The sequence below is a fragment of the Canis aureus genome, chromosome 1 (assembly GCF_053574225.1).
Source record: "Canis aureus isolate CA01 chromosome 1, VMU_Caureus_v.1.0, whole genome shotgun sequence".
NCBI lineage: Eukaryota > Metazoa > Chordata > Mammalia > Carnivora > Canidae > Canis > Canis aureus.
In genome coordinates, this window is record NC_135611.1 from 110,854,519 (window position 1) to 110,877,634 (window position 23,116).

At 56.9% G+C, this 23,116-nt stretch overlaps 1 protein-coding gene across 4 annotated transcripts; it reads left to right on the forward strand.

Annotated features, from left to right (window-relative positions):
• The first annotated feature begins 219 nt into the window (after positions 1-219).
• On the forward strand, positions 220-21,102 carry EXOC3L2 (exocyst complex component 3 like 2). 4 transcript variants are annotated; one of them, XM_077848513.1, is made up of 12 exons: positions 220-301; positions 4,149-4,687; positions 8,025-8,658; positions 10,901-11,012; positions 11,966-12,067; positions 12,172-12,272; positions 12,485-12,595; positions 13,783-13,918; positions 16,568-16,690; positions 17,173-17,328; positions 18,122-18,243; positions 20,422-21,102. In XM_077848513.1, the coding sequence occupies exons 2-12, from the start codon at positions 4,165-4,167 to the stop codon at positions 20,708-20,710; spliced, it is 2,409 nt and encodes an 802-aa protein (XP_077704639.1). In that variant the 5' UTR covers positions 220-301; positions 4,149-4,164; the 3' UTR covers positions 20,711-21,102. The 4 variants fall into 4 exon arrangements, with proteins under 4 accessions (XP_077704639.1, XP_077704631.1, XP_077704634.1 ...); XM_077848505.1 differs by having other exon boundaries at positions 244-380; XM_077848508.1 differs by lacking the exon at positions 220-301 and adding an exon at positions 490-624.
• The last annotated feature ends 2,014 nt before the right edge of the window (positions 21,103-23,116 follow it).

The window sequence follows — 23,116 nt, forward strand, 5'->3', positions numbered from 1 at the left end:
GGAAGGCGTGAAGAGCAGGCAGGAGGGGGGGCCGATTCCGGGTGGGGGTGAGGGTGGGGGCCCGACTCTGTGGCCTTGGCCTTCCCAGCCCAACACCAGCTTGGCCTAAAAGGGCAGACAGATAAAGAGTCCTTCCGGCCCCTGGCCCCAGAGAGGGAGGGGTTTCCTGACAGGAAATTGACCTCCTCTAACCCCCCCCTACCCACCCCCCCAAGTTCCAAGCTCTCAGCAGTTCTGGCCCAAGTGTCCTCAGGGCAGGACAGCAGCGCAGGGACAGAGGCACGGAGGCACTGACTAGGAGGTGAGTGCCCCCGAGGAGGGGGCGGGATCCACATGCCCCAGGCCTGGGCTCCCCCTGGATCTCAGCTGGACCAGAGGTGGTGAGAACACACGCCCTGAGGCCAGGAGAGGCTGGGGGGCGGGCAAAGAGAGAACGTGGGCCCGACCTCAGGAGGGTGCCAGCGGGAGGGCAGGAGGAGCTGGAAGTAGGAGGGGGGTTGGTGGGGGGGGACAATTTGGGGGCCCTGGGGATCCAGAGAAGCTTTGAAGACCGCAGGGAGAGCTTGGACCATCAAAGGAGAAGAGACATGAAGCACGGTTGTGTCCGATGCCTTCTGAGTTCAGGTGGGAAGATGGGCCAGAGAGGGATGGGTGCTTTGCTCCTTCCCCAAGAGATGGGGGCTTGGAGATGGGAAAGAAGACAAGGCTGGGATGGAGACGGAGCTGGAGATGGGGCTCAGAAGGAAGGTGTGCGTGGGCTTGAAACAGGCTGGGCTGGTGACAAGACTGTTTGGGGGCGAGGTCTGGATTGGGGTTGCATGGTCGGGGTCCAGCGTGGACACAGTTTGTAAGGGCTGCTTTCTGATACAGATTTGGGGACTGGAGGTACTGACTTCTGCAAACAGGGTCAGGCTGTTCCTCCATGGAGGGTTCAGGACTTTAGGGAAAGGCTGGCAATGAAGGGGGGGGGAGGGGGAGGAGCCGGAGCCCAGAGAGGAAAGCTGGTGGCCAAGACATCCTGTGGGAGGTCGGGAGGCTGGGGGCTCCAGGGATGCCTCGGAAGTGAGTCAGGGGGCCGGGCACTGGGGGCAGTTGAGGAGGCTGGAAGGGGCAGGATGTCGGAGCCAGTTTGCAGAGGCGGCTGTTGGAGCCAGGAAGGGGAAAGACAGAGGGGGCCAGTTTTCAGAAGATGTTGCAATGGGGTCTGGGGATGTTGGGAATGGCTTGGGGGTGGGTTAGGGGATCCAGTTTGGGGATGGATGTGGGAGCCAATGGGGAGTGGCAAATCCAGTTGGGGTACTGTTGACATCCCATTAGAGGGGAAGTTGAACCCCCTGTTTTGAGGGAGAGGTGCAGTTTTTTTGGGGGGAGGTGATGGAGGCAGTTCTGGGGGATGGGATGAAGCATGGAGAAGCCTGTTTGGAAAATGAAAGATGGAGAATTAGAGGGTGACGTGTGTGTGTGCGTGTGTGTGTGTGTGTGTGTGTGCATGGGGGGGCCAGTATTGATTGCCCACAACCATGGGGGCTCCAGGCAAGGGTTGCCATGGAGACTGCCTCCCTGGGGGACAGGGGACCATGAAGACCGGGAAGGGACTTGAAGAACAGCAGCTGAGGTCCAGAGGCTGAAGTCAGGGAGGAAAGAAGGGGGTCTCCACCATGAATGGAGATGCTCATGCCCACGGCCCAGCCACCTCAGGGCTCTGTGAGCATCGGCCTCCTTCCAGATGCTCCACACCCCCGCACAGCTGCCCCTTCACCTGCTTGGGACCTGTCCCAGGTCCAAACAACCTAGCAACAGGAGAACGTGTGAACGTCTGACAGATGACAGAGTTTTGCCACAGCCACACAGTGGAATAGTATGCAACGCTTAAGAAAAATCAACCAGGGCCACGGAGATAGGCGTGGAAACATCTCACAAGTATGTGAGCCAAAAAACAACCAGCAAACAGCAAGTTGCAGGATACGCAGGGCACGGTAGCATTTCTAGGGAGTTTGAAGCCACGTAAAACAATACATGATTCCTGGCTGCAAGTCTGTGTTGGCAGAGTAAATGTCTGCGTGGATGGGGAGATGCACATGCTGGATGCTGCAGGATGCTGCATTCCTTGGGGGAAGGCTAGAGCAAGCAGGGCCAGGGGGACAGTCGGGGTGGGGTGGGGTGGGTGCGTCTGTAATGCCGGATTCTTTTTTTTTTTTTTTTTTAAGACTTTATTTATTTATTCCTGAGAGACACACACACGCAGAGAGGCAGAGACACAGGCAGAGGGAGACGCAGGCTCACTGCAGGGACCCCGATGTGGGACTTGATCCCAGGACCCCAGGATCATGCCCTGGGCCGAAGGCAGACACTCAACCGTTGAGCCACCCAGGTTCCCCTATAATGCTTGATTCTTAAACAAACAAAGAAACAAACCTGAACCAAGTAGAGCGAATGTTTGCATTAGATGCTAAGATTGGAGGCACAAGAGGTGTTTGTTTTCTAAATTTTTCTGAATTTCTGAATATTTGAACTATTTCATCATTTTAAAAAGCACCCTTCCATGGTTCCCCAGTGTCCTCGGGAAAAAGCCCAAGTCCCTCCTCATGGCCCTGCGAGGCCTTGCATGGCCTGCTCTTTACTGACCTCTCCAGCTTGACTCCTCCTCACCCACGAGGAATGAGGTCCTTCCCTCCTTCGTTTCCTGTTTAGCACCCATTCATTTCCTGAGCGCCTGCCCTGGGAGCTGGGGACACTGCAGTGACTGCAACAGCCTGACCCTGTCCTCTCAGGGCTTCACAGTCCAGTGGGGGGGGGGGAGGCACAGACTCACCCCCAGACAGTGACAAGTCAGAGTGGGCAGGGTTGGGATGGGGGAAATTCTGAGGGGGGCAACTTGACCCAGCCTGGGCATCAGGGAGGGCTTCTGGGAGGAGGGGGATTTGGGGCTGTGTCCTAAAGCATGAGTGGAGCAGGGGGAACAGGTTTCCCTGTAGAAGGATCAACAAATGCTGACGCGCAGAGGAGCCTGCAGTGAGAAGCACAGCTGGCAGGTGAAGGCAGTCGAATTTTGTCCCCAGGGCACTGGGGACCCATGCAAGGTTAAAAGAAAGAAAGGAGCAGGTCTGTGCTTTAAGGAGGCCCTCAAACGTGGGCTGGGGTGGGGGTGGGGGGGCAAGAGGAGCTCAGACACCCGAGAGGAAGTGAGGAAGCTGGAGGGCACTTGGATTGGGGCAGGGGGCCATGGAAAGGGAGGAGATGAAGGATTTAGGAGATGGGATTAACAGAATTTGGGATACTTCAAGCCCCAAGAGGGCAAGAACGGATCTGCCTTGGCCACCGCTGTGTCCCCAGTGCCTGCACCGGGCAAATACCTAGTAAGGTTTTGTTTTGTGTTGTTTTGTTTTTGGAGGGCGGGGAGGGTAGTAAAATATACAGAACATAAAATTCACTTTATGAGCCACTTTAAAGCATACAATTCAGTGGCATCTGGTACATTCGCAAGGCTGTCAACCATCACCACTATGTAGTTCCAGAACATTTTCATTTCCCAAAAGGAAACCCGTCCCCAATCCCCAGTGCCCCCTCTCCCAGTCCCTGGCCACCCCTCATCTCCTTTCTGTCTCTATGGATTTATCCTGTTCTGGACATTTCCCAGGAAAGTTTTGCTCAAGGAATGAACAGGGTAGGGTGGAGGTGACAGGTGTGTGGACTGGACAGGGGAGATGAGGCAGGTGCCCAGGTGTGTGACTGGCTGACCGGGTACATGGTGGGGCCTGAGTCCCCACTCAGCCTCTGGCCTTCGCTGGCTGTGCCAGCTTGGGAAGGACACTTCTCCTCTGTCAGCTTGCTTCCTTGTGGAGTACGAGGGTCTACAAAGATGATGAACCCTCCAGGCAGGTGTAAGGCAGGAAAAGGGTCTGAATGGCAATGCTTGGGGGGAAAAGAACCCCAGCCCCAGAATCGACAGGTCTGGGTGTGAATGACAGCATCATCCCTGAATCACTGGGGGACCTTGGGCAACATCTGCAAAATGGACATAATGTAGCCCTAACCTCATGGGATCCGTGAGTGCCTAGACCAGGGCCTGGCACGCAGGGGCATTATCGTCGGTCATCAACACCACTACTGCTGTCGACCCCACTGATGGTCCCTTATGTTCTCCCCAGGTCCCTGCCTGCCAAAATGCCCATCCTGAAGAGTCTAGGGGTGGCCGACTCTAAGGTGCCCCGGGCAGGGACCCTGCCCCTGAGGTCCTCCCGAAACCCCTTTGAGGAAGTTCCAGGACTGGAAGAAGAGGAGGTTGGGGAGCTGGGGACCCTGCCCAATGGAACGTCTTGTCGCCGCCGGGCCACTCTGGAGAAGCTGGCTGGCCTGTCCCCCTTCCGGTTGGGCTGGACCCCTGGCAGGCGGGTAGGCAGCCCCGGAGATGGGCCGCCCCGCTCTTTCCTGGGCCGCATGCTGACGCCAGGGATACGCAGGAGCTCTGCAGATTTTGGCCTCCTGGCCAGGCTTCAGGGGACCCGAGCCCAGGGCGACGAGGAGGCGGCCGGGGAGGCTGCCCGGAGACTGGCCTTCCTGAGACTGGGACGCGGGCCCAAGCCCCACCGTGCGTCACTGGCTGAGAGGGTGGTGCCCGCAGGCGAGGCGGCCCCTGAGCCCCCGCCCAAGGTCCCTGAGCCCCCAAAGATGAAGGAGCCTCTGTCAGGTGAGTCAGGAGCCCCTGCCCAGCCCCGGCCTCCTCCTGTGACCCCATCTCTGCACACTTCTCCAACCTTTGTCTGTCCACATCCCACCGCACCCTGCAGTCCTTATCTCCATCACGAAGCCAGCTCCAGCTCCACACCCACCCCCAATCCATCCCCCCTCCACCCACCACCGTGTCCTGTGATAAGTGAATCACTAACTTTGGTCCCAATCCCCAATTCCCTCCCTACCTCCAATCTTTTTCCTATTTATTTATTTATTTATTTATTTATTTATTTATTTATTTATTATTTATTTCCAATTTTAACCCTCCTACCCTCCCTCCCTTCAAATTCAACCACTATCCCATCTCCTTTCAAAGTATCCACATCCAACCTTGACCTTCTGCCTCCCCCTAACCCCCAGACCCTGCCTACTTCCCATCCCCAGCCCCAACACTGGCCCCAGATTGCAAAGACCACCTCTACCTCCTCCTTCACCCTAATCTCTCCTTTTCCATCCCACTCTGGACCCCAACCCTAACTCCATCCCACTCCCAAACCCCCAGCCTCTACCCACTGTCCAAGCTTCATCTCAAACTCACCACCGTGGCCAGTGCCTACCTTCTACCTGCGTCTACTGACTGTGTCCCCCACGGCCTGTGTTCTTCGGTTCCCTTGGGTGCCGTAGTAATGGAATCCCACAAACCAGGCGGCTTAAACTATAGACACCTATTCTCTCCGTGCTGGAGGCTACAAGTCTGAAACCAAGGTGTCGGCAGGGCCACGCATCCTTGGAAACTCAGAGGGGAATCCTTCCTCATTTCTTCCTGCACCTGATGCTTTGCCAGCCATCCTCGGAGTTCCCTGGGTCCTGGCCACCTCACTCCTGTTGTCGCCACGCGGCCTCCTCGCTGTGACTTCACATTATCTTCCCTCTGTGTGAGTCTCTGTGTCCAAGTCTTCCCTTTGTATAACACCAGTCATGGGACACCTGGGTGGCTCAGTGGTTGAGCATCTATCTGCCTTCAGCTCAGGTGGTGATCCTGGGGTCCTGGGATCGAGTTCTGCATCAGGCTCCCTGCAGGGAGCCTGCTTTTCTCCCCCTGCCTATGTCTCTGCCTCTCTCTCTCTCTCTCTCTTTGTGTGTCTCTCATGAATAAATAAATAAAATCTTAAAAAAAAAAAAAAACACCAGTCATAGTGGATTAGAACCTACCCTATGACCTCATTGTAACTTGATTACCTCTGCAAGGACCCTGTCTCCAGATAAGATCCCATTCTGAGGTTGTGGGGGTTAGGACTTCACACATCTTTTTTCTTGGTGGGGGAGGTGGGGTGGGGTACAAATCAACTTAAGACACCCCCCCACCTGTATATTCACCCCAAACTACTCCAAGCCCCAGTGTGATGCCTTTTTGGTTTGTACCTCAAACTAATTCCAACTCCATCAGCCATCTCCACCTTGGGACACATACACATGCTTATTCCCAACCCATTTCTTGTCTAAAGGCAATTTTTGGGCAGCCCCAGTGGCCAAGCGGTTTAGCGCCACCTTCAGCCGGGAGTGTGATCCTGGAGACCCAGGACCGTGTCTCTACCTCTCTCTCTCTCTCTCTCTCTGTATCTGTCATGAATAAATCAAATCTTAAAAAAATAATAATAATAAAGGCAATTTTTAATCAGCACTGTGCCCAATGTTGGGACAACCGCCTGCCAGACCCTCAACCACTGAGCCACCCAGGTGTCCCTGCCCCCTTCACTCTTTTTTTTTTTTTTTTTTAAGATTTTATTTATTGATTGATGAGAGACCGAGAGAGAGGCAGAGACACAGGCAGAGGGAGAAGCAGGCTCCGTGCAGGGAGCCTGATGCAGGACTTGATCCCAGGACCCCGGGATCACGACCTGAGCCAAAGGCAGACACCCAACCACTGAGCCACCCAGGTGTCTCTTCCCCCTTCGTTCTTAATCCCATCTCCACCTGGACCCTGAGTCTGCGTCTGAACCCCCATTCCCAACCTCCACCCACGTTCCCAGCCCCAACTAATGTCCACATTGCATCTTCAAATTCACATCCATCTCCACCTGTTTTCCATCCTCAATTGTCACTTAACTCCACTTCCACCCTCATCTCCGCACCCCACAAAACGCAGATGTCCTTCTCAACTCCTTTCCTGTCCCCTCTACAGATGTCACCCCAAACTCATCTTCACCCCTTCCAGCGGTCCCCAACCCTGGCTCCATCCCCCTTCTCACTCCTAGCCACCCACACCCACCCCCACCCCACCCCTGGGCGTGCTGCCTCAGTGGTGGGGACTTCAGGAAAGCCTCTTCTGAGTATCCTCTACATCCTGGCCAGAGGCTATTTCAGCACCAGCTCCCTAGGGACTGGGAGGGCACTTCGGTGAGGTGAGGAGGGGGTGACTGGAGCCCCCGCCTTCTGGAAACGGATGGGCAGAAATAGCGCTGGCCAGGAAACAGTTTTTCTGCCAGGGAGGAAGTGGAGGGGGGTGGAGGTGTCGGGGTAACCCTGGGCCACCAGGACCCTCCCTTTGCCTTCACTCACAGCAATCCCATGGGGCTGTGTCTTGGGGAGTCTGAACTCAGAGTGCCAGATCACCCCCCCAGAAGACCCCATCTCTAGTCTGGCTAACCTCTCCCCACCTCCAAGCCTCCACCTTGCCCCCTGATCCACTGCTTCTCTCCACCCTCTCCCCCTACCTGGCTCAGGCTGGCTTTACCCCAGCCCTCCCATTGCCCGGATCCCTTTCTGTAGCTCTGATGGACTTTTCCTGTCCTCACCCCCCAAATATCCTGACCCCTTTCCATATCATAACCCACTCCCCAATACCTTCTGTCCTCCCCTGTGCCCTGACCCTCTCCCTTCTGCCTCAATCCCTTACCCCCATTTCCCCTGACTCCCCATCCTCCCCCCCTCTCCCCATCCTCTTGCTAGTCTCCTAATGATGCTCTGGTCCTTTGACTAGCTTCCCTTATCCCGACACCTATCCCACTGCCTACCACCCTCCGCCATCCCTAACCCTCTCCTGTCCCCTCCCTCAGGTCCTGGCCCTCTCGCTCCCCAACTCTGCGTCCCCTCTCTCCCCCGCACCCCCTCCCCTCTCCTACCCCTCTCTGGCCTTCCTGTCCCCCACCCTCGTCACCCTCCACCCCTGGGTCCCCCTTTCCCTCCTCCCTCCCTCCCTCACCGACCCTTCTCTCCGCCCGATCCCGTGAAGCGTTCCCGACTCCTTCCTGGGCCGTCACCTCCCCCTTCCCATCCTCCCGGCCAGCCACCCCCCACCCCCACTCTCGCGCCACCGGTTTGCCTCCCCCTGACCTCCCGCTCTGCCCCCACAGTGCTGGAGATCCTGAGCCTGATCCAGCAGCGCGAGCTCGCCCGAGCCGACGAGCACATCTTGGAGCTGGAGGCCGAGGAGCTGGCGTCGTCGGGGGGCGGCGCGCCCGGGCCTCCCGCGGCCGAGGGCGCGGGCGGCGGCCGCCGGGCGCGGGACGTGGCGCTGCTCTACGAGGCCCTGCAGCGCGAGCTGTGGGCGCTGGTGCGCGAGACGCTGGCGGGCCCCGGGCCGGGCGCGGGCGCCGGGGCGGGCGCCGTGGCGCAGCTGGGCCAGGTGCTGCTGCAGGAGGAGGCGGCCGACGGGCGCCGGGGGCCCGGGGCGGCCCGCAAGCTGCGCGTCCGCTGGGCCGAGGCGGTGGGGCGCGCGGCGCGGGAACGCCTGGAGGCGGCGGCGCCCGGGGCGCCCGGGGGCCTGGCGGGGCAGCTGGAGGCGCTGCGGGCGCGGCTGCTGGAGGATATGGGCGTCGTGCGGGGCCGCCTGGCGCCCGCCTACCCCGCCGGCCTGGGCGCCTTCGGCGTCTACCTGCGCGGCTACCACGGCGCGCTGGCCGAGTGGCTCGGGGCCGCCGCCCGCCGGAGGCTGCCGCTGGGCGACCGCTACGCGCTGCTGCACTGGCACAACCAGGTGTACCCCAGGTGAGGCGGGGCCGGCTGCCCCCGGGTCGCCCAGAACCCCGCCACCCACGCGCACGCTCCCGCACCCAAGCACGCGCTCCCGCACCTCTTCAGATGCTAAGTAAGCACCCTGGACCGTTGACCCTTCCGGTCCTCCTCGGTCCTCGGCACTGGTGACACTGAACGCTCTCCCCCTGCCCGCGCTAGAACCGTAGCCACGTCGGTCCTTCCAGTGTTAAAACCTCAGCACCTTCCAGTCTGAGAACCCAAGGACCTCAGCATCGTCAACACTTCCACCCTTGGACGCGTGGCACTGCCCACCCTTCCAGTCCCAGAATCACTAGTGATCTCTCCAGATCGCGAACCTTTCCATGGTGGAAAGGTTCTATGACGCCCCTAGAACCTTAGCACCGTGGCCCTTTCCAGTCCTAGAACTTCAGCACCATTCCACTCCTGCATCCGTAACAGGTGGATCCTTCCTTTCCTCAGCACTGTGACATTCACAGTCTGAGCATCTGAGCGCTCTCCACGCTCTCCACCCGTTTGTGCTAGAGCTTTAGCAACATCAGTCCTCCCAGTTCTAAAACCTGAGCACCCCCAGCCCGAGGACCTAAGCATCTCAACACTTGGAATCACAGCGCTGCTCACCCTTCCTAGAATCTAAGCATCGTTGATCTTCTTGTTCTAGAAGTCTTGCCTTGTTATCTTTTCATTCTTAAAATCTTGGCACCACTGACCCTTCCAAGCCTAGAACCTTCACATCATTGACAAACTCCCAGAATCTTAGCAACCTGACCATTGACCCCTGAAATCTTAGAACCTTAACACCTCCCACTCTTCCAGACTTAGAACCTGTTAGCACCAAAGGCCCTTCCAGTTCTAAAATCTCAGCACCATTGACCCTTTCAGCCCTAGAAGGTCAGTGCTGTGGATCCCTCCAGGCCTAGAACCGTAATATGATTGACAGTTATACTGTTAGAATCTCAGTACTGTTCATCCTTCTGGTCCTAGAGTTTAGCACTGCTGATCATTCCCATCCTAGAATCTTGGTACCATTGACTCTTCCAGTCCTAGAACCTTAATACCACTGATTCTTAAATACTAAAACCTTAGTACCATCATCCCTAAAATTTTGGCATAGTTGACCCTCAGAATTCTATAACCCTTTCACTGCTTTCCTTAGGTCCTAGGACATTAGCACTGTTGATTCTTCCAATCTTAGAACTTAAGCATCAACACTTTCAATCCTAGAACCTTAGTACCAATGAGATTTCAAATCCTAAGCCTTAGCCTTATCCCCTCTTTAGAGCCTAGAACTTTGATACTTTGGATCCTTCCAGTGTTGGGACTGTAAGACTCTTGGTCCCTTGAATTCTAAGTTTATAATCTTAGCATTTAGAACCTCAGCACCATTGATGGTCCCAGTCCTAACATCTCCAAATTCTTGAGGCTTTGGATCCTTTGGATCCATTCCTGTGGCCAGGGGATGGACTATGATTAGCCATGACTGAATCACCTATGCACTCCAGGGAAAAGGGAGCTGACCACACCCAAACTACATGTTGGCCAGCGAGAGGAGTGGGTGGTTCCTCAAACAAAATCATCATGGTGTCACTTAGAAGAACGGGAAACAAACAGCTAGTGACATCGGACCTCCTAGATCCCCTTTGGGAATACGTGTTAAGGACACTCTCACACCACCTATGAGAGATGGAGGCAGGACAGGGAGTCTGGAAAGCTTCCTGGAATAGCAGGACAGGAGTAGGAAGATGGTGCTTGTGGCTGAGAAGATGCCATGAGCAAAAGCTTGGGATGTGTGTGGGTGGGGTGGGGGATGGGGGGGTGATGGTATCACCCAGGCCAGGTGTGCAAGACTGTAGCATCGGGGAGTGAGGGCTGGACTGGGGAAGCCTCCAAGGCCAGGTGAGGTGGTAGGGACGAGATGTGGAGGCGGAAGGGAGCTTCCATCTGATGAAGCTGATCTTGGGTGAGATCTTGCGTGCCAGACCATTCAAGCCTGGACTTGACCCCTGCAAGTCTTGCCCGGACACCATTCATCAGGGAGCTGACTCAGAGAACTGGAGCCAGGGGCGCGACAATTCCAGAGACTTCCTTTGAGGGATGAGCAAAGCTGGCCTCTAGAGAGGAAGGGAGTGGCCCAGGGTCAGAAACACACTGGGTGTAAAGAGGTAGGGGTAGGAGGGGGTTCAGCTGCCCAGATCCCTTTCTCACAGACCTCCTTGTCTCTCGCCCCCCTTCCCAGAGAGGTCCTAGGGCTGGTGGACCTGGTTGCCCTGGAGAATGGAGAGCTCGGGCCTCTGCTGTCTCCTGGCACCCTGCGGGGCTTGGAGGATGAATGTGTCACAGACGTTAAGGTACTGGGGGTGTGGGAGCGCGGAGGCACTCTGCAGGGAGAGAGTGGTCATGCTGGGCTTGGGGGCCTCCCCTCTCTCCCTTCCGCTACTCTCATTCCCTTTTTCCCTCTGTGGGGACTTCTGAGCTCGGCCCAAAAGACACAGAAATGTCAGCCCATACTGATCACTCTGTCTTAGGTTCAGTGTTATTACCCAAGCACCCAGCCAGGCAGAGGGACCATCAGTAAAGGTTCGATACATTCCCATACTTCCAATCACGGAGCAAGAGGCAGTCACAGAAGCTCAGCTCACAGTCCCAGAGATTCGGCATCAAAGCCATCTCTGCACATAAGCGAGGCAGATAGTCAGCATGGTTAGTAACTGGCCAGGCACAGGCACCAGTCAGCAGAGTGGCCCGGCCATGAACACCCAGCCTGGCCACGGGGCCACTTCCCACCTGAATGCCAGCCCTGCCTCGGCCGTTGAAATTACAATCTTTGTAACCTAAGAGCCCAGAATCTTAGACTCCCAACACACCTAGAGTCTCAGATTCATTGAAGGGAGCACTGAACCAGAGGGTCAGAGATGCGTAAACCTTAGCATCCCAGACCCTTGGCATTCTGGAATCACAGAATCTGACTCTCTTGAGCAAATTGTTTTGCAGAATCTGGGGAGCGGAGCCTTAGGACCGTCAAATAATGAGAGACAAGACCCTCAAACTCTCTGGCTATCAAAGGGAGGAAGCTTAAAACTACAGACTCTTAATATCAAGCTGCAAATCATGGACTTAGGGATGCAAGAGGCTGGGGAGGTTTTCTGGTCCAGCTTCTCTCCTTAGGGTAACCTTGAGAAGCTTAGGGGTAGAACCCAGACCTGCTTGAGGCTAAGGTTTGGGGACCATAGAGGGGGGGAAAGGAGGGAGAGGCTCCCGGGCTCCCCTGACTCCTGCCTTTCCCCCCACCTTCCCACGCCAGGCTCAGACACGAGCAGCCCTCCTTCGAGTGCTGCAGGAGAATGAGGAGCACTGGGCGAGGACGGAGGACCGGCCCAGCAGCCTGGCACAGGACGTGTGTGAGGTAGGGGGTAGCGGGAGGAGGAGAGTCAGCAGAACAGTGCCCCGGGGAGGGGAAAGCAGGACCTCCCCCCTCCTCACCTCTTCTCCTCTCCATGGACCACGCAGCTGCTAGAAGAGCATACAGAGCGAGCACCCCGCATCAGCCAGGAGTTTGGGGAGCGGATGGCCCACTGCTGCTTGGGGGGGCTAGCAGAATTCCTGCAGAGGTAATGGAGGGTTGGGGCAGGGGTGCAGGGCTGGGGTGGAGGCATCAGTACCCAGGATCCAACAGAGAGAGGAGGGAAGATAGGAAACCGAGGATGGATGGGCAGGGGCCTGTCGGTGAGGATCACAGGCTTTGCGGGGCTGAGTGCCCAGCAGGAGACCCCCTCCAGCTGCGCCCCATCTGTCATACACCCTCCCTTTCTCCTGTCCCCAGCTTCCAGCAGCGGGTGGAGCGATTCCATGAGAATCCAGGAGTTCGGGAGCTGCTACCTGACACCTACATCAGCAGGACCATCTCCCTGGTCAACTGTGGGCCCCCCCTGAGGTGAGAGCACCCCGTGTGTGGGGGACAGGGCCAGTCACCATGACCAGCTGAACTGGGATGCCCAGATCCCGGGTGGGGAATCACAGAGCTGGTCCAGAGTGAAAGGCACATGGGGCCTTGGAAGCAGAAAACCCTGGGAGTCCTAAAAAGAACCTCAGCATCACAGAGCGCTAGAATTACTGAGTGATCCAAACACTGGAGTGTTGTAATTATAGAAACCTTAGAAGCCAGATTCAAACACTCTAGGAATTACAGATTTTTTTTGCCTTTTTATCTTCCTTTCCTTTTTTTATTAAGTAATTTTTAATGCATTTACATGGTTCAAAATTCTAGATACAATGGGGCGTGCAGTGAAAAGTCTCCCTCCAACATGCTCCCCACCTTCCTTATTGCTAGAGCCTGCCATATCTCTGCTGGGGCATTTGATATATTTACCCGTAAATATGTGTAAATAAGTGTATGTGTGCATATGCATACTTCATGCATATGCATATCTTGTGCATATTCATATGCATATTTCATATGCACATTCCATACAGATACAAGTAAATATATTTCACTGTGTGCATACATATTATTCTTTTTCCTTTAAAAAAAAACCCACAAGTGGTAAGAATGTTGGACACACTTTTGTGCCTTTCCCCTTAACAGCTTGGAGATCTTTCTGTCAGCACGTGGCATTCCCACACTCCCTTGTAAGATCTGAACTGTAGTCCACTGAGCGGATATACCGTCGTGTATTCAATGTGGAGACTCTCGGCTCCACCCTTTCTAGAGCAAAATCTGGTACACCTGTCAATCCCACAAACGTGGGGACTCTGGGGGACACATGCCCAGAAGGGGGCCTCGCTGGGATTTGGGCAGAAAATGCCAAATCGCCCTTTTTCTTCATGATGACGGGTCATCATGAAGAAAAAATGGGAAGGGTAGGATTTTAGAATTATAGGTGTTTCGAATCACATTCCACGGAGCTTCCACGTCCCACCCACCCCCGCTCAGCCTCCCAGGCATCCCTTGATATTTCTTAGCCCCTAGACTCTCCCCAGAACTCCTGACTTTTCCCAGCTCCCCATCTGACCCATCACCCCTGTGCTTACAAAATAGAGTCCATCTAAGGAGGGAGCGAGGTCCAGGCAATTGAGCTGAATATTGGGGCTCCTTGACTTTGGCTCCTCCGATCCCCACAGGGCTCTGGCAGAGCGCCTGGCCCGGGTGGGCCCTCCCGAAAGTGAGCCGGCCCGGGAAGCAGCAGCCAGCGCTCTGGACCGCGTGACCCGGCTCTGCCACCGAGTCCTGGCTGACCTGCTATTCCAGGAGCTGCAGGTGAGTGAGGCGGTGTGTGTGTGTGTGTGTGTGTGTGTGTGTGTGTGTGTGTGTGTGAGAAGGGGGCAGCCGGGACAGGGGAGCATCCTGCCAACCGGCAGGTCCTTTCAGCCCAGGACTCAGTGTTCTTCGGGAAGCAGGCAGGGGTGGGGGTAATAGCCTGTTTGGGTCATGGGGGGGTAAAGGAGGGTGCAGGAAGGAAGACAGGGGAGGATATGGTCAAGGGGAAGATGGAGAGCCAAGGGGCCTTGGGGATTGGGTGGGGCCCCTCCCCACTGAGGCCCCCCAAATCCCTGCCCAGCCTCTCCTAGATCCCTGCACCCTGTTGACCTCTGGGCTCCTGTGGGACCCCAGAGGGGGCTGGAGTCAGAAGAGGTGTATGAGAGTATGTGGGGAGAGTGGTGGGAGTACCTGTGAGTGAGCCCGAGGGGTGCATATCCCTGGTTGTAATGCAGGCTCATTCATGTCGTCCAACCCAGCTCACTCAGAGCAAGAGCCAAAGCCCTTGTGGTGGATGGATGGAGGCCCTGGATGATCTGACCCTCCCCTCTCTGACCTCGCCTCCCCCCACCTGCCTCCTCCCGCCATACCAGCCCCCTTGCTCTTCCTTAAACTCACCACACACAGTTCAGTACCTTTGCACCTGCTGTTCCCTTTGTTTGGACCACTCTCCCCACCTCCAGTAGCCACGTCGCTACCCTCTCACCTCTTTCAAGTCTTGACTCAGATGTCACCTTCTCGGTGAGACCTCCTCGGGCTGCCCTATTTAAAACAGAATCCCCAAGAGGAGACTCCCTTCCCCTTCCCCACTCCCTGCTGTTTTTCTCCAAGTACTTACAGCCACCTGCAGTCCTACGGCCTTTGCTTCAACACCCCCCCCCCCCAGCCAGCTCCATCCACTGGAATGTGAGCTTCTCAAGGGCAAGGTTTGTCGGAATGTTTCTAAAATAACTTTTTATTATGGAAAATTTCAAACGTACACAAAAGTAAGCAGAATGACAGAATGACCTCCTGGTGGACCAGCTCCAGCAAATATCAACTCCTGGCCAATTTTGTTTCACCTTTCCCCCACCCCCTGCGCCCTCCCCATCCCTGACATCCTGTCATCATCCATCAACACTTCAGTCTGCATCTCCAAAAGATAAGAAAGTCTTTGTAAATGAACATAACCACAGTGACTTTTCATACCAAACAAAGGGAGCGATAATTCCTTAATATCAGCAAATATCAGACCGGTAATCAGATCCCCATCCCCACCCCGACCTGTTTAGGATTATCAAATATTTGAAGTTTTGTTCGTCTCATTCTGCTCTGTGTCCCCGAGCATCCCCAAGTGTCCCCAGCCACCCACCCCTGGCTGAGCCACAGGAAGAGTGTTTGTTGAATGACTACATGGATAGGTGTGTGCATGAAAGTGAGTCGGAGGTTATGGGGTTGCCGAGAAGGGGATGCAGTCTACATTCCAGGCCTGGCTGCACTTTTTCCAAATAGGGGGACCTGAGCAAGTTACTTGTCCTCTCGGGGTGTCTGTTTGCTCATCTGGAAAATGGGCACAGGAATTCCAGGCTTCTCGGGTGGCTGTGAGGAAGCAACGGGATCGTGTGGCTGTACAGTGCTTAGCTCCCTCTCAGCCCACGGGTACTGGCTGAAATCTTCCTAAAAATACAGAGTTTATAGAAACAGTGACATGCCCGGAGCCAGGTGCTGCAGCGAGAGCATCAGCTCATTTAATTCACACCCACTTTTCAACAAAAGGCCCTATTCGGGGAGGTTCAGACACCTGGGCTAGCAGGCTACTGTAGGAATGAGAGCAGGACCGGGGTGCAGGGTAGAGAGGGATCTGACCTTCTTCAGACCCGCCCCCCCCCCCCCCCCCCCCCCGCCTCACATTCACCCCCTTACTGCCCCAGATCCATTTCAGGGACAGACCCAGTGCCCTTCCCACCTCTTGGATCACATCCAGGTGCCTCCCTCCTCCACCCCCACAGAAATCCTAGGAATTCTACTCCTTGGGCTCTGCTTTCCCCCTCCTCACCCCTCTTACCCACTTCTTTCTCCTTTTCCCCTCCTTCCGGTCCCTCCTCCCCATTTCTACCTCTGCCTGGCCCCTCCCATCAGGATCTCGGTAAAGTATAAGCCTGACCCTCTCCCTCTGTCTTCAAGTTATTAATAATTTTGAATAAGGGCATTCCGTTTTCGTGTTGCACCGGGCCCCACAAATTATTGTATAGATGGTCTTGTCAGCCACTTGGACCCTCTTTCTGACCCTCTGACAGGCAAACCCATCCGAGCAGCCTTCACGCTGGCTCTTCACGCTAATTGAGCCACTCTCTTCATCATCCCTAGCCCGGCTAGCCACACCATCCTTCCGCCCAAGCTCTGGTGCCCCTCCTCCAGGAAGCCCTCCTGGACTCTCTGTGCTGACCCAGGCAACTCCTCTGGGCTTCCTAAAACTCCCGGGTTCCCTCCTCCCAGCCCCCACCACTCTGGGTCCATCAGTGGGGAATGGTCGGTCTCCCTCCCTGGACTGTGCGCCCCAGGAGGGCACAGCTCAGCAGTGGTTCAGCTCTCCTCTGCTGAACTGGTAAGTGGAGAAAGAGGGTGGAAGGGAGGAGAGCTGCAACCATCCCCCCATGCTGTCCCCCCCAGCCCTACTTCAACAAGTTGATGCGCAGGAAGTGGCTGAACAGCCCGGAGGCCCTGGATGGCATCGTGGGCACGCTGGGCGCTCAGGCCCTGGCGCTGCGCAGGATGCAGGATGAGCCCTACCAGGTGCGCGGGCTTGTCGCGGGCGGGAGAGCGCGGGGAGCGGGAGCGCTCTGCAGGGGGAGACCCCTTCCAGGTGCCGGGCGCTCTCTCAAGGCGAGATAGGCGGCGCTCTGCGTGGGGTCTGCGGGGAGGCAGATCAGCGGGTACAGGGGTGGAGAGTGGGGCGCATACAGGGTCGGGGGGGGGGGCCTCTGGGAGGTGGAACTCCCGGAGAGTGGGGAGAGGACTGGGGTGGGGCAGCCTTTGGGGGCCGGCAGGGGATGTCGGCGAGCTGATTAGGGGGCAGAGGAGGGGATCATCCGCAGGACAGAGGTCACCCACCCGTTGGGAGTCGGGAGGGCTACTTGGGGGGGGGGCGCTGGGGGCGACCAAGAGGCCTGGCGCCCTGTGGGCGGGGTAGGGGGTTCCGGCGGGGGTGCCGGGAGTGGGAGCGGGGAGGGGGTCGCCGGCGGCTCACTGGCCCTCGCGTCTCCCCCGGTCCCCAGGCGCTGGTGGCCGAGCTGCACCGGCGGGCGCTGGTGGAGTACGTGCGGCCCCTGCTCCGCGGGCGCCTGCGCTGCCGCTCGGCACGGACCCGCAGCCGCGTGGCCGGGAGGCTCCGGGAGGACGCGGCGCAGCTGCAGCGGCTGTTCCGGCGGCTGGTCAGTGCGGCCCGGGGGCGGGGGGCTCCCGAGAACCCCTGGACCCGATAGCGGGGGGGCGGGGCATTAGCGTCGGGCCTTCTCCCAACTTTCAGTCAACAGGGACACTTCGATCCTGGCCTCCCTCCGCGCGTAAAAGTCGGTTGCTTGCGGGCCGAGCTCGCCTCCCGGCGCAAACCGGCTTCGGGCTCCCTACACCCGGCGGTGGGGATTCATTGGATCCGTTCAGTCCTGTGAAGTGCTTAGGACCCTACCCGGCGCCCAGCGAGCGCTCCGTAAACAGGAGCCGTTCTCCTGAGCACAGATAGGAGCCAAATGCAACAGAAACCCAAGAATTTAAAACGACCAACTTTTATTTCTACCCAATCGTAATCCTCAGGACAGGAAGGGCTTCGCTCGGCCGCGAAGTTTCCAGGATTTTCTAGTCTGCACTACTTGGAATTGCGGGGGTGGGGTGGGGGCGGCCAAGGGTGTCTCATTTTATTGAGAACGCAGGGAGACCTGTCGTCCAAGCAATCCGGTGTCCCCGGAGGGTTACGTTTTGCAAACAAGACTAGGTTTTGAAGGGTGTCCCCGAGCCCCCAAATTATCCGCAAAACTGAGTATAGATAAATTTCGATTGGGTTTTTTTTTTTTTTCCTTCAAGTTTCCAAAGCTTCCAGGTCCTTCCCAAACCCTCTGATCCCAGTCTGTCCTCTGCCCGGCTTCACCGAGAAAACCGAGGCCCAGAGGGGTGTGGTGTAGGAGGAGGGGGACCTGGGGCCCGAGTGTGAGCTGGGGCCTTCCCCTGCAGGAGTCCCAGGCTTCGTGGCTGGACGCCGTGGTGCCCCATCTGGCCGAAGTCCTGCAGCTGGAAGACACGCCCAGCATCCAGGTGGAGGTGGGGGTGCTGGTGCGGGACTACCCAGACATCAGGTGAGCGCCCCCCGCCCCCGCCCCGAGCCGGCCCCTCGCCGCCCGCCCCGCCCGCGCCACCAGGCCGAGGACTCCCGGCCTTGGCATCCGTCCCGGCGTTTCCTGCTCTTGGGCGAGGGAGGGAGGCGGCGAGCGTGTCTGACGGCCGTTTCCTGCTGGAACCAGGGCATTATTAATACGATTTCCCTCCTTCTGCCGCCGCCGCCGCCACCAGGGCTCGCAAACAAACAGGCAGTCACAGGAAGCCCAGGGCAGGGGGGCGCGGGGCCGCCGGCGGCAGGAAGGGCCGGCCCAGCCCGGGAGCCGCGGGGGACACGGGGACACGCACGGGCACACGGGCGCACACGCACTGGGACAGCTGCAGGCGCCGCTCAGATCCTGGCGGACCATTTCCTTTGTGTGGGACCCTCTGCGGGCGCTTCCGTGGGGATCATGGCACCCTTTTCGTAGGATCATTGGGGGATTTTGCATCGTGCGTCACAGCAGCATTACCCTCGTCATCCACGGTGACAGGCGTACCAATACCAAGGCCTGTGTATTGAGTCCTTATGTCAGACCTGAGAAAGCATGTTATCCACCCACACTCTATAAGTAAGACCTATAATGAAGTTATTTTAGAAAATTATATGCAAGTAAAAGGCAGTGCTGTTCTAAATGCTTAGCATCATCTGAGGCAGGCAGGAATTAAGTAGATTACCCTAAATGTCACAGCTAGCAAGTGGCAAAGCTGGGACTTGAACCGGGGCAGCAGGCTGCCTCTAAAGCCGGTGCACTTGATCACCCCCTCCACCCCCACCCCACCCGTGAGGGAAATGTGAATGGTGGTGGCAGTCCTGCAGCACTCTGCATACTCGGACTGAGGCACCAGTAGGGTTTATAGGCTCCAGGGTTGAGGATTTGGGACTGAGGGTGAGGATTCTGGAACCATTCCAGGATGGACAGTTCTGACTCTGAGATGTGGAGGACTTTGTCCTTGGGAAGGCACAGAGCCCTGGAGTGCATGGAGGGTGGGAGTCCCAGCATTCCTCCTGGATTGGGGTTTCTGATTTGGGATCTGTCCTTGAACGTGAAGCTGTTTGAAAGCTCTCAAGCTTTTGGAGTGGTTCCAAAGCCAACTTTGGGGCTGGGTCTTGGAGCTTGTGTGAGCTGGAAGGTTCCTAAGTCACATTTTTGGATGAGCAAACATTGGAGCCGTCGTGATTCCAAACCAGGGGTGTGGGGAAGTGAAGACTCTGAGCTGCTGTTGAAGGAAGCAGTGAAGGCCACAGGGCTGTGTTTGAAATGAAGGTTCTGGAAATGACTGTTAGGTTTAGGATCTTGAGACCCGAGAGCTGTTGCTGAGATGCCTCTCTTGGATTTAAGGGCAAGGGTTGTAAAATAGAGTTAGTTTTGGGACAAATTTCTGGTTGAGGTAAAGCCCCCCCCCCCCCATTAATTTTAGTTCTGGAGTGGAACTTTGGCTGAGCAGGGTTCTGGGAATGGTGTGTGTGTTGGGGTGTGTGTGGGGGTGAAGTGAGTCTTCCAAGGGGATGAAGGTTCTCTCATGGGTGGGCTCTGGATTGAGAGATTTTGAGTTAGTTTTGGATATGGGGCAGTGGAACTACATTGGTGGAGAAGCTTCTAGACCTTGCCTCGGAGGTGAGGGGTGAGGTGAGGGTTCAGATGGGAGTGCGGGTGAGCCCTCCTGGGCAGCCTCTGAGGGACAGTGGGGACTGTTGGAGGTGCAAGTGAAGACAAAGTTAGGGTTGCAGCTGATTCCAGAGCCTATGCAGGTATGAGGGGACCAGAGGGAAGTCCAGGGGCTTCCTTTTGAGCTGAGCTGGGGCTGAAGATTGAAGGTTAATCGGGAGCTAAGACCAGGGTGAAAAGGAAGACTCCTGTGCTGGGTGTGGAGGTGAGGGGTCTGGAATCAGTCATGAGGGAAGGGTTTGGAAATGGTTGGCAGAGGGTTCCAGAGGGCGTGCTGGTGGAGGAGGGTTTGGGAGGACTAGAAATGGGGAGGGCCTGGGAGAGGGGAGGGCTGGGGGTTGCGGGTCTGGGGAAGGGACCTCGGAGCCGGGCATAGAGGCTCCAGAGCTAAGGTTGTGGGACGGATGGGGAACAGGGGGGTTCACAGATGGGCTGCTGCGTCTGCGTCTGGCGCGGAGAAGCCCATGCACCTGTCCCTTCTCTCCCCAGGCGGAAGCACGTGGCGGCCCTCCTCGACATCCGCGGCCTGCACAACACAGCCGCCCGCCAGGAGATCCTGGCCGTGGCCCGGGACCTGGAACTGTCGGAGGGGGGAGCCCTGCCACCCCCTCGGGACCGCGCCTTCTTCTCCGACATCTCCGTGCCCCGCCCACCCTTCTGCCTCGGCCTCCCTCCCTTCCCGGGCCGCCTTCCCCTCGGCCGGCTGGCCAGGCCTGGTTTGGCCTGTCTGCCCCGGCTTCGGCCTCCGTCCCCATCGCGGCCCCCCAGCCAACGCTGAGACTCTAGCAGCCCCCCGCCTCACGGCCCCCCATCTTTGCTGCTGACAAACCATCCTCCTGTATGGCCCCTTCTTGACTCCCTGCCTGGGACCGCAGATCCTCCTATTCCCCTCCCCTGCCCCCGGGATGGAAAGATCCTTGGTCTTCTGGGCCACCCCTACACTCCTGTGGCGAAGAGAAACAGGCCGGAGGGAGCAAGGACTTTCCCAAGGCCACGAAGCTCATTCCCAGCACCCGCTCCCGGCCCAGTGTGTGGTGGGTGGCGTTCTGGAAGGCTCTACAGAAGTATCCCAGGCTCCCCTCCCTTCCCCCTCACCTCAAGGTCTGGCCCCAGTCCAACGTATTAAGGAATGTACGATACTTAGAATAAAGAGGTTTCTATTTAACACAAGGAAGGGCTGAGTCCCCAGTGTGTGGGGGAGGAAGGACCGGGGGCAGGGCCCAGGGCCAAGGGCTTCTCACACGCCCCAAGGCTGGGCTGGGGTCCAACTCCTGGGCAGGGCAGTGGGAGGCTGAGGGAGGCCCTGCAGGCCAGCAGTAGGCAAGCCATCCCACTTACCCCGAGTCCCCAGGCCGCAGGACTCCAGGGCAGGCCCTTGGCCATTCTCAGCCAGAGTCCCTCCATCCCAAACGTGCCTCTCCTTCGCTTCTGAGCCTGGTGGCTCCACCTTGGCACCCCCCCCCCCATCCATCCTTAGCGGGAAGCTGTGTCAAGAGAGGAAGGAGGTTGGGGGCAGGGCCGACGGCATCCAGGGCGCCCTCCTGGGTTGATGCAGGAAAATCTCAGGGTGGGAAACATTCTAGCCTCTCACCCCCAGCCCCACCGGATCCTGGTCCCCACGGAGACCTTGAGGTCACCTCCCTGCTGACCCCTGCCCCTCCGGCCTGGTTGGACAGCCTATGATGGATATTTCCTGGTGTGTGTGTTTCTCTGAGAATTGGGAAGGAGGAGGCAGCCAGGGGTCAGCTTTGGGGCTGGGGATGGAACCTCACCCACGTGTGAACTCAGGAAGGTGGGGACTCAGGACTCTTGGAGCCTTGGGGCTGTGTGACGTTGGGCAGGAAGCTGCCCCTCTCTGGGGAACTGCGTAACCTCTCTTTGCCCGGGACAAGGTGAGATGTCCAGAGGACGTACCCCCCTCACTTCCACTCCTAAGAGGACGCTTTCGATGTCCCTTATGTATGAGACAGGGGTTGAGGAGTTAATGACAGGTTGCGGTGTGTGGGCAGTTTGTGAAGGACGTGTGAGCCTCAGCGTGGCAGTGTTCTTTCCAGATTTGGGTCCCCCATTTGAAGCAGCTTTACGGAAATAGGATTTGCATGCCAGACAGTTCAATCCTTGAAAGGTTCGATTCAGTCACCCTTGGTATATTCGCCAAGTTGTGCAACCAGCACCACAGTCAATTTTAGAACTGTCATCACCCCCAAAAGAAACCCTGTACCTCTTAGCTGCCTCTCCCCCTCAGGTCCTGGTGATGGCTAGTCTTTGTAGATTTGCCTATTTTGGGCATTTCATTTAAATGGGATCACAGATGGGATGCCTGGGTGGCTCAGTGGTTTAGCGCCTGCCTTTGGCTCAGGGTGTGATCCCAGAATCCTGGGATCGAGTCCCGCATCGGGCTCCCTGCATGGAGCCTGCTTCTCCCTCTGCCTGTGTCTCTGCCTCTCTGTGTGTGTCTCATGAATAAACAAGTAAAATCCTTAAAATAAATAAATAGGATCACAGAATATGTGGGGGTGTGTGTGTGTAACACTTAACATGAGATCTGCCTTCCTAACACATTTTTAAAAAAAGATTTTATGTGGGGCAGCCCAGGTGGCTCAGCGGTTTAGCACCGCCTTTGGCCCAGGGCCTGATCCTGGAGACCCAAGATCGAGTCCCACGTCGGGCTCCCTGCATGGAGCCTGCTTCTCCCTCTGCCTGTGTCTCTCATGAATAAATAAATAAAATCCTTAAAAAAAAAAAAGATTTTATGTATCTCCAGGATCACGCCCTGAGCTGAAGGCAGATGCTCAACTGCTGAGCCACCCAGGTGACCCTACGCTATTTTTTTTTTTAAAGATCTTATTTATTTATTCATTGTCACTAAGCAGGGAGCCTGATGCAGGACTCAGTCCCAGGACCACGGGATCATGACCTGGGCCCAAGGCAGACACTCAACCACTGAGCCACCTTGGCATCCCTTAAAACATTAAAAAAGTTTTATTTATTTTATTAATTTCAACACCCCACGTGGGGCTCAAACTCACGGCCCCACGATCAAGAGTCACGTGCTCCTCCGACTGAATCAGTCTAAGTGTACAATACAGCATCGTTAGCTCCAGACACAACATCCTACCGCAGATCTCTGGAGCTCACCCAGCCTGCTGACCAACTTTATCTCCAATAAACACCTCCCCTTAGC